The sequence below is a fragment of the Periophthalmus magnuspinnatus genome, chromosome 17 (genome assembly GCF_009829125.3).
Source record: "Periophthalmus magnuspinnatus isolate fPerMag1 chromosome 17, fPerMag1.2.pri, whole genome shotgun sequence".
NCBI lineage: Eukaryota > Metazoa > Chordata > Actinopteri > Gobiiformes > Gobiidae > Periophthalmus > Periophthalmus magnuspinnatus.
The window spans coordinates 28,604,620-28,615,080 of record NC_047142.1 but is presented as its reverse complement, the minus strand read 5'-3'; the positions used below and the strand labels follow the sequence as shown (position 1 = coordinate 28,615,080).

Sequence of the window (10,461 nt, the reverse complement as noted above, 5' to 3'; positions counted from 1 at the left end):
GAGGAGAGGGAGGGGAGAAGGGAAAGAGGAAAGAAGGGAGAAAAGGAGAGGGAGAGGGGGGAGGAGGGAAAGAGGAGAGAAGGGAGAAAAGGAGGAGAGGGGAGAAGGGAAAGAGAAGGGAGAAAAGGAGGAGAGGGAAAGAGGAGAGAAGGGAGAAAAGGGAAAGCGGAGAGAAGGGAGAAAATCTGGAGAGAGGGAGGAGAGGTGAGAAGGAGAGAAGGGAGAAAAGGAGGCAGACAAATAGCCACACAAATCTGTAAACTTTCGAAAAAAAGAGTTTTTATTTTTATTTTTTATTTAAACACTCACGCCAATATAAAAGCGATCGAATCCACAACCTCAGGGACAGTTCAAAGAGGTGAAGTGGCTGGATCATAAACTCAGGAAAGATTCATACAGTCTATGGGCATCAGATTTGAACAGTAGATTCAGACCAAAAGAGCATGATGGTACTCTCAGGTCCTTGCTGGGGTCCTCACTTGGGTGCTCTCCTGTGTATCTGCGTGTGTTACTCTGGGGTGCTCTTATTTTTGTGTGTGCGTTACTCTGCGGTGCTCTCCTGCATGGGTGCGTGTGTGTGTACTACTCTGAGGTGTCCTCCTGTCTGTGTGCGTGTGCCTGTGTGTGGGGAGGTCCTCATTCGGGTTCACAATCAGGCGCTCTGTCGTCCCTCTCGGAGGAGTACACCTCCAGCTCCGCGATAATTCTTGTTGCTATGGTTTCGTTGTTGGCAGCGACGATTCTACGTGACATGAGGTCCAGAGCGCCCCCTACATGAGTACAGATTTATTATTACTGAGAGGGAGGCGAACATGTACATGCACGTGTGTGTGTCTCTTTGGCACTGACCCGTCGTGTCCCGCAGGACGCCGCCGGCCTCTGTGACGATGACGGAAGCTGCCGCAATGTCCCACACATGGACCCCCGTCTCATAGTACAACTCCACAGAACCTCTGGCCACAGCGCACATGTTCAGAGCAGCAGAGCCAGCCCCACGCACCCTAGAGGGTCAGAGGACAGGGTCAGAGGAGTAGAGGAGACGAGATGAGGAGAGGGTCAGAGAAGCTGAGGAGAGGGTGAGATGTGCAGAAGAGAGGAGTAGAGGAGAGGGTCAGAAGGTCAGAGAAGAAGAGAGGAGCAGAGAGGGTCAGAGCAGAAGAGATGAGTAGAGGAGAGGGTCAAAGAAGCACAGGAGAGGGTGAGAGCAGAAGAGAGGGTCAGAGGAGAGGGTGAGAGCAGAAGAGAGGGTCAGAGGAGAGGGTGAGAGCAGAAGAGAGGGTCAGAGAAGAGCGTCAAAGCAGAAGAGAAGCAAAGCAGAATAGAGGAGCAGAGGAGAACCTCCAGCTACAGTTCTAAAGCTCTACTCCGTGACAGAGGTTGGGGGGGGGGGGGGTGGGGGGGGGGGGGGGGGGGAGAGTGCAGTGTTCAGGGTACAGACCCATGCACCGGCAGAGAGAGGACTTTGTGGAGGCTGCTGAAGATCTTGTCGACAACTTGGGGATCTCTGTCGGAGCCAAACTCTGTGGCCACCATCGACCTGTGCACATCTGAGCCCCAGGGTTTAGAGACAGTTAAAAGTCACTTCTCATAATAGTGACGTTAATGATAATAAATACTAATACTATTACTTAACAACGACAATAATACATATTATTTTCAATAATAATATTAATAATTTAATAATAATAATAAGTATGACTCCTGAGACCTGTTTGTGTCGACACCTGTAGTGGGCGCCCGTTACAGAAGGCTCCTCGTCCTCTTCGGGCTGTGAACATTTTGTCTTCGATGGCGCTGTAGACCACGCCCCATTCCACCTAAAACATTTATGCAAGTGTCTGCTCATCTGTGTCTGTGCCAGCGCGTTGGTGGTTTTTGTGTTTTTGTTGTAATGACATTCGGTAAAGGGGCAAATGGGAATTGGCTGCTAATTCCTCATTCGGGTTCGCAGTTTCAAACCCAGATGTGAGTGGACTTCATTTTACAATGAAGATCCACACAGTCTCAGAGACAGACATAGCATGCATAAGCATGATAGGTCTGACTTAAGGTCATAGGTGTCTGTCAGGGTGCGGGCGTGGCTCACCTGTTGGTTGACAGCGAAGCCGATGCACACTCCAACAAATGGATACCTTTAACAACAGGAAACATGTTTTTAACCAAGAACATTTGACTTTGAAAAAATAATAGGGACCCTGTCATGTGACCCTGCTGAGAACAGTTTTAGTCCAACTATAAGTGATCAGTTTGTTGACAGATCTATGGACTCCCTGAAAACTTCTTAACATTGTAGCTTTGTTAAAACAGGGCTGTTAGGCCCAGACCTCCTGCCCCATGGTACAATGAAGAACTGTCACTCAAACAAAAGGCCATGGAGTCACTCCCACTCTGACGAATCTCTAAAAAGGCATTAAACATGCCTATTGACTCATAAGAAGGCTATGAGGAAGGCCTAACCTCTGGAACATTCAGATGTTATGAGGTCAGATCAATTGCAGCGAATGTGAAATCTGCAGGTTTTATTGAGGAAACCTGGTGACTTCTCCCTCAGGAATACCTCACTGAAATGTACCAGGACCGTTACAGGAGCCTGATCCAGGCCTGAGAGCTGCTCTGGAGCTGAGACTGCTCAAAAATGATAGAAACCCTCCAGGTCAGAATGCTTCACTGTTGTGTTACTTTATCTGAATATTTAGGTTAACATGTACATGTGTGCATGTATACATATGTACCTGTGTGTGAGCGCATATGTACATGTGTGTGCGCATGTGTGTAAATATGTACATATGTGTACGTGTGTGTGTGTGTGTGTGTGTATGTACATGTGTGTGGGTGTACGTACATGTGTGCGTTAGAGATGGGACGATATAAGATAATATCGTTAATTGCGATAAAAAGATCATCACAATTCATCGTTCGTCACGTTTTTTTAATCATCGTGATCATCGCACACAATTAGGCATAAGACTGCCTCATGTTTCCGGTTTCAATGCAAGGTTTAGATGTTAGTTCTGGTGTTTGCCCACAAGGTGACCCTCTCATTGCAATAAAAGTTGTTAGCTTCTGTGTCTATTCTGAATTGGGGATGGTGGTTCACCTCAGTCACCGTAATGGCTAGTGAGCAGTGGATCTGGATCCCAGTGACGACACACATTTATATCGTCCACTCAAGAAGTTTAAGTCTGATGTGTGGAATTATTATGCATTTCAAAAACAAGACCAACAAGATGAGCCACCAATCTGCAGAGCCTGCTGAAAAAAGTTGCGGCTCCGAGGGCAAACACAAGGAACATACGTGCACATTTACGAGACAATCATCCTGCATTGTTTGGCAAACTTGAGCCAAAAATATCCATTGTAAGTAACATACCATGTGAAATAAACATTTGAATGTAGCGTGTGTTAGATTGGATTTGAATGAATCTGTGTTTGTGTCGACTTTGCTATCACTAGGTTAGAGCTAGCTGAACAGCATTTTGCACAGCTGATTGCACTGCTTGCTAGCAGTGGCAAATGGTTTTACAGCAACCATGAATTAATCTGAATACACACACATCACAACACATTTTGGGTTGTCAATTTTTTTCCTCTACAAGGTCCTGGTGTCCACATATGAGGATTATACTGGCTTGGTTTAATAATTAATAATTAGCGTGATAATATAGTTTAGCGCAAATATTTTGGTCACAATCATTGTTAGTCTAAATTTTAATATCGACCCATCCCTAGTGTGCGCGGGTAGATGTGTGTGCACATGTATGTGCATGTGTGTGTCTCTGTATGGACATGTGTGTATGTACAAGTGTGCACGTGCGTGTGTGTATAAATGTGTGTGTGTGTGTGTGTGTGTGTGTATGTACATGAGTGCGTCTGTATGTACGTGACTGAGACATCTGAGGAGGGAAAAGGAGATGGCTTACAGGGCAGAAGATCGTGAAGGCTACACGCGTTGCAAGTATGCGTTTAGCAAAGAGGTGGAAAAGGCTAAAGCAAAGTACAATACACGTATGGAGCAGCATTTCTCCACCAACGACTCTGCTTCTGTCTGGAGAGGGCTTAGGCAAATCACCAACTACAGGCCCAAAGCCCCTCCCGCCGTGGACAACAAACAACTAGCAGAAAAGTTAAATAGCTTTTATGCGAGGTTTGAAGTCTCACACCCCTTCTCCTCCTCCCTCACTACCATGGACATTACAGCCAAACCCACCTCAGACCCCTCCTCCTCCCCCACTGCCCTCACAGTTTTGGAGCAGGGCGTGACTAAGCTTTTCAGGAAGCAAAACCCCCGTAAGGCCCCGGGCCCAGACGGTGTCTCTCCTTCCACCCTTAGACACTGTGCTGAGGAACTGGCTCCTGTCTTCATGGACATCTTTAACACCTCCCTGGAGTCATGTCACGTCCCAGCCTGCTTCAAGCTGTCCACCATTGTCCCCATCCGCAACAAGCCCAGGATCACTGGACTTCATGAATAAAGACGTCAGCGCCACAGGTCTGTAGTCATTAAGTCATTTGAGCGCCTGGTCCTGCACACCACCTCAAGTCCTTCACCTCCCCCCTCCTGGACCCTCTGCAGTTTGCCTACAGAGCCAATCGGTCTGTAGACGACGCCATTAACCTGGCCCTTCACTTCATCCTCCAGCATCTGGACTCCCTGGGAACCTACGCCAGGATCCTGTTTGTGGACTTCAGCTCTGCGTTCAACACCATCCTCCCTGCTCTGCTCCAGGACAAGCTCGCTCAACTCAACATGCCTGACTCCACCTGCAGGTGGATCACTGACCTCCTGACGAACAGGAGACAGCGCGTGCGACTGTGGAAGAATGTCTCCGACAATCAGCACAGGACCTCCACAGGGCTGTGTACTTTCTCCTCTGCTCTTCTCCCTGTACACCAACTGCTGCACCTCCAGCCACGACTCCGTCAAACTGGTTAAATTTGCGGATGACACCACCCTCATCGGACTCATCTTGGACGGCGATGAGTCTGCCTACAGGAGGGAGTTGGACCGGCTGGTGTCCTGATGCAGCAGCAACAACCTGGAGCTTAACGCCCAGAAGACAGTGGAGATGATCGTGGACTTCAGGAAAGTCACAGTTCCCCTGCCTCTCCTCACCCTGACAGACTCCCCCCATCACCACTGTGGACTCTTTCTGCTTCCTGGGCACCTGCATCACCCAGGATCTCAAGTGGGAGCCGACCATCAGCTCCCTCATCAAGAAAACTGCCGGTCCAGTTGATGGTGCAGTTTTACACGGCCATCATTGAGTCCATCCTCACCTCCTCCATCCCTGTGTGGTTCGCTGGGGCCACTGCCAGGGACAGACAGAGACTGCAGCGCATTCTGCTGAGAAAGTGATTGGCTACAGCCTTCCATCTCTACAGGACCTGTACGTCTCCAGGACTCGGGGGCGAGCAGGCCGTATAGCAGCTGACACTTCTCACCCTGGACATGGACAATTTGAGCCACTTCCCTCGGGCAGGAGGCTACGGTCCATTGAGACCAGAACCTCTCGTCATAAGAACAGTTTCTTCCCCTCTGCAGTTTGTCTCATGAACACTTTATAATACCGGTCACTTTAATAAGTCATGTTTGCACTGTTGTTGTATATATTTTCTACCTATAAGTATTTTATTTTTAAGCATATCTTTTTTAACTTTGTGAATGCCCTTATTTGTATTTGTATTTATTCAGTGTGTTTTATGTTGCACTTTATCACCAAAGTTCCTAGTTTGTGAACTGTGTTCACAAACGATGGCAATAAAAGCCTTCTGATTCTGATGAGTGCGCGTGTATGTACATGTGTGTGCGTGTGTGTATGTAAATGTGTAAGTACATGTGTGTGCATGTATGTACATGAGTGCGTCTACATGTACATATGTGTGTGTGTTTATTCTCTACCTTTTTTTTGGCTCCTCACCTATGGACAAAGTTGGTGGTGCCGTCAATTGGGTCGATGATCCATGTAGGGTCAGAAGTCAGGATACAAGGCTCCCCAGAGGAAACGGACTCCTCCCCAATGAACCTGGACAGACACCAGAGAAGAACAAAGAAAACCATCAGAATCTCATTTTTGTTCCATTTGACTGATCAGCCAGTGTCTCTGAGTTAAACATGTATTTGACCCATTCTTCAGTGTCTCTGGGTTAAACCTGTCAGGAGCAGCGGGATCATCTCCAGATCTTGGTCTAGTCTCGGTCAGGATGGCCTTAGATGGAGAATTTGTTAGTTACCTTCAACATCCTCGCTATGGATTGGCTCTTCGGTTGCTATGATACTCGCGGACATAACTGGGCTCCAAATTGGCCCCTATAACTGCTAGCTTCGTTGAGCTTCATTTGACTGGAGTCAAAAGCTGTAGGTAATATCGCTCATTTTGGGGGTTTGGGGGCGGGGCATACCTGTGGGAAGGAAACTTGCTCTTCACTGATTGGATGATGAGCCTCTCCACTTTCTGATCCGTTTCTGTGACAAGGTCCACAGCAGATGACTTGGTCTGGACCAAACTGGATTGGTCCTGATTCTGAACCACTTCACGGATCATCTGCAGAGATCAGGGTCTAGAGACAAGTCTAAAGGGTCTGAACAGGTTTAGATGGGTTTGGACTAACCTCTCCTGATTTGCGGGCCACAGCGACAGCGTGGTCCATGGCGTCCTGCCAGGGGTCATGTGACTTGGACATCTCACCTGGAGCAGACAGGAGCAGATGCTGGTGCCCCTTTTGTTTTTGACCGCTGCTGTAAAAATATTTGGTAAATCTGTTTTTTGATTAAATGATTTAATCCACTTCAAAACACAATAAATTAGACAGAGACACAGACAGATCACCGACTTCCTGACGAACAGGAGGCAGCGCGTACGGCTGGGGAAGAATGTGTCGGACACTCGGACTATCAGCACAGGTTCTCTACAGGGCTGTGTACTTTCTCCCCTGCTCTTCTCCCTGTACACCAACTGCTGCACCTCCAGCCACGACTCCGTCAAACTGGTTAAATTTGTGGATGACACCACCCTCATTGAACTCATCTCGGACGGCGATGAGTCTGCCTACAGGAGGGAGGTGGACCGGCTGGTATCCTGGTGCAGCAGCAACAACCTGGAGCTTAACGCCCAGAAGACAGTGGAGATGATTGTGGACTTCAGGAAAGTCACAGCCCCCCTGCCTCCCCTCACCCTGACGGACTCCCCCATCACCACTGTGGGCTCTTTCTGCTTCCTGGGCACCTGCATCACCCAGGATCTCAAGTGGGAGCCAACCATCAGCTCCCTCATCCAGAAAGCCCATCACAGGATGTTCCACCTGCGGCAGCTGAGGAAACGCAAGCTGCCGGTCCAGATGATGGTGCAGTTTTACACGGCCATCATTGAGTCCATCCTCACCTCCTCCATCACTGTGTGGTTCGCTGGGGCCACTGCCAGGGACAGACAGAGACTGCAGCGCATTGTGCGCTCTGCTGAGAAGGTGATTGGCTGCAGCCTTCCATCTCTACAGGACCTGTACGTCTCCAGGACTCAGGGGCGAGCAGGCCGTATAGCAGCTGACACTTCTCACCCTGGACATGGACTATTTGAGCCACTTCCCTCTGGCAGGAGGCTACGGTCCATTGGGACCAGAACCTCTCGTCATAAGAACAGTTTCTTCCCCTCTGCAGTTTGTCTCATGAACACTTTATAATATTTGCACAAAACTGGACACTTTATAACACCGGCCACTTTAATAAGTCATGTTTGCACTGTTGTATATATTTTCTACCTTTAAGTATTTTATTTGATTTTTAAGCATATCTTTTTTTAACTTCGTGCATGCCCTTATTTGTATTTATTCAGTGTGTTTTATGTTTTATGTTGCACTTTATCACCAAAATAAGTTCCTAGTTTGTGAACTGTGTTCACAAACGATGGTAATAAAAAGTTCTGATTCTGAGAAAGCCAGAGTCTTGCCCCAATTGTGAAAGTAAAATTCCCTGCAATTTTTCACAATAACGTTCTCAATATGTAAAGTGAAAATATGTAAAGTTTGAAAGTACACCTGGCTGACCTCCACAATGTCTCTGAACTCTCAACAATTCCATCCGTCAGGAACAAGAAGACGCAAGTGGGTTAGGGAGTGAGGAGCTGAATCCGAGAAAAACTGTTTTTGTAGCATTACAATAGTTACCAGTAAAACTTATATTTGATTTGAACACAATTTCCTCTACTCCTCTGGGCTTTAAAAAGGTCACCTTTATGGAATTTAAAATCTAAATCGTAATGCTGTTATTCAAGGGCTCTGTGAATAAGAGCCCACTCGCTCTCGCGGAGTCCAGGCGCTCTCGTGGACTAGGTTCACAGCCAAACGACGCGCTGTTCCTGGAGTTCATTCAGTAAGAAACCGCAGACTGTAAATATAGGTTTATTAGTATGTAAAGTAGTACATGTATAGTCTATGGGTCAGACTGATTTACTCGGCGTCTTGGGGGGAGCGGGTCGTACTTCAACATAAACCAAACGAACCACACGCACGCAGCTCCAGCGCGCATAGCTCGGCTCCAGCCCGCGCGGGGTTAGGGTCCGTGTCTGATCTGGACTGCTCCGGACCATCTGTGACGGTCTCGGTTTTATTCAGTTTTAATGGGGTTAAAAATTACCTACCTGATCCGTGCTCCTCTGTCACGACACTTCCGGGTACTCGCATCTTGCGCATGCGCACATATGGTTTCAGTTGCAATTCGAGACAAATTAATTTTCCCATTGTTTTCATTGTTTTCATACAAAGTATTAAACAACTCAGTGGCAGTTTAAAACATAAATTAAATGTTCTCTTTTAACGTGACTTAAAAAATACATAAAAGCGTAAATCTGCTTCAGGTCAAACTCCACTTCAAACTTTAAAAACGATCGATGTTAGTCCCAGTCTGGTCCTGATCTAATAGTCCCAGTCTGGTCCCGGTCTAATAGTCCCAGTCTGGTCCCGGTCTAATAGTCGTGGGTTAGACCAGTCAAGACCCGGTCTGGAGCTGGTCTTTAGAGACTGGATTCAGTTCTTTCCAAGGGTCCTTGAGCATGTTCGGACTGAAGTATCTCTCCACGGATGCATCCTCCTGTAGAAAACACAGTATATACAGTTTAGGCCCTGTAGAACACACAGTATATACAGCCTATGGTCCTGTAGAACACACAGTATACACAGCCTATGGCCCTGTAGAACACACAGTATACACAGTCTATGGCCCTGTAGAACACACATTATATACAGTCTATGGCCCTGTAGAACACACATTATATACAGTCTATGGTCCTGTAGAACACACATTATATACAGTCTATGGTCCTGTAGAACACACAGTATATACAGTCTATGGCCCTGTAGAACACACAGTAAGTACAGTCTCTGGTCCTGTAGAACACACATTATATACAGTCTATGGTCCTGTAGAACACAGAGTATATACAGTCTATGGCCCTGTAGAACACACAGTAAGTACAGTCTCTGGTCCTGTAGAACACACAGTAGATACAGTCTATGGTCTGGAACCAAACAAAAGCCCTCACTTGACACATACATTTCTCACACGGTTCTCACCTGGTTTCTGGCTCCGGCTCCGGGACTGAAGCCTCCTCGGCGCCTGCCTCTGAACCCCGAAGCTCCGGGTCCCCGCGGCGTAGCCCCCTGAAACCCAGGGGGCGAGAAGCAAGGAGGGGCTACGGCAAACTCCCGACCTCCGCCTGCGGACGACCCCGAAGGAGAGAAGCGAGGAGAGCCGCCGCGTACAGGTCCCCGAGGAGAGGCCCTGCGGCCCGGGCTGAAGCCGGGGCTGAAGCCGGGGCTGAACTGCGCTCTACCGGGGGGACGGTGCATGTCTGTGGGGCTCCGCGGGAGTCGATTCCGCCGTTGCGGATTGAGATCTATTTAAAAACAGAATTGAACCCGGAAGCTGAAACACAGGGGTTTGAGTGTGTTCGAGCGCCCCCAGTGGTTAGGCGTCGAACACTCTCGTGCAGAATGTGTCATATCACAGGCTCTTTCCAAATGGTTCAGATCATAGCTCCAAGTTCCTAACTCCTTTACCTTTGGATTTACGTCGGCAAACAGGAGAAGGAGCTAAAGCTGCGTTTGGACAGCCCGACCATCCTAACGAGGAGCAATCACGTACAGCTCTTTAAGAAAACTACAACATCCACAGAAAGGATTACAATAAGTTCATCAGTAACGTCATTAGAGTGTACTTTTTTTTTTTTTTTTTATTGAACATGGGGAACACAGCTTCTGCAAGGCACAAAAAAGGAGCCCACCATACACCACAGAACCAAATCAAAACAAAAGGACCTGAGACATCAAACACAAATTTTCTTGGCACAGACAGATTAAGCAATTTCAAGGAGGAGTAAAATTGTTTAAATTCATTCATAAAATGTTGAAAGCAGGGGGGAAGAGTCTCTCAATTTACAACAATGAATATGGTATTTAGCCAAAAGGAAAACA

General features: G+C 47.6%; 2 protein-coding genes across 2 annotated transcripts; both read right to left on the bottom strand.

The window, feature by feature from the left end:
* Window positions 1-544: 544 nt before the first annotated feature.
* On the bottom strand, window positions 545-8,666 carry impa1 (inositol monophosphatase 1). The gene is made up of 9 exons (XM_055228526.1): window positions 8,631-8,666; window positions 6,610-6,736; window positions 6,400-6,542; window positions 5,919-6,023; window positions 2,087-2,132; window positions 1,709-1,817; window positions 1,439-1,547; window positions 850-1,001; window positions 545-770 (listed from the first exon to the last, which is right to left on the bottom strand). Exons 2-9 carry the CDS (start codon window positions 6,679-6,681, stop codon window positions 637-639), a joined length of 870 nt encoding a protein of 289 aa, XP_055084501.1. The 5' UTR covers window positions 6,682-6,736; window positions 8,631-8,666; the 3' UTR covers window positions 545-636.
* A 156-nt stretch (window positions 8,667-8,822) lies between these two features.
* On the bottom strand, window positions 8,823-9,872 carry mplkip (M-phase specific PLK1 interacting protein). Its single transcript, XM_033983075.2, has 2 exons — window positions 9,562-9,872; window positions 8,823-9,079 (listed from the first exon to the last, which is right to left on the bottom strand). The coding sequence occupies exons 1-2, from the start codon at window positions 9,835-9,837 to the stop codon at window positions 8,978-8,980; spliced, it is 378 nt and encodes a 125-aa protein (XP_033838966.1). The 5' UTR covers window positions 9,838-9,872; the 3' UTR covers window positions 8,823-8,977.
* Between the last annotated feature and the right edge of the window lie 589 nt (window positions 9,873-10,461).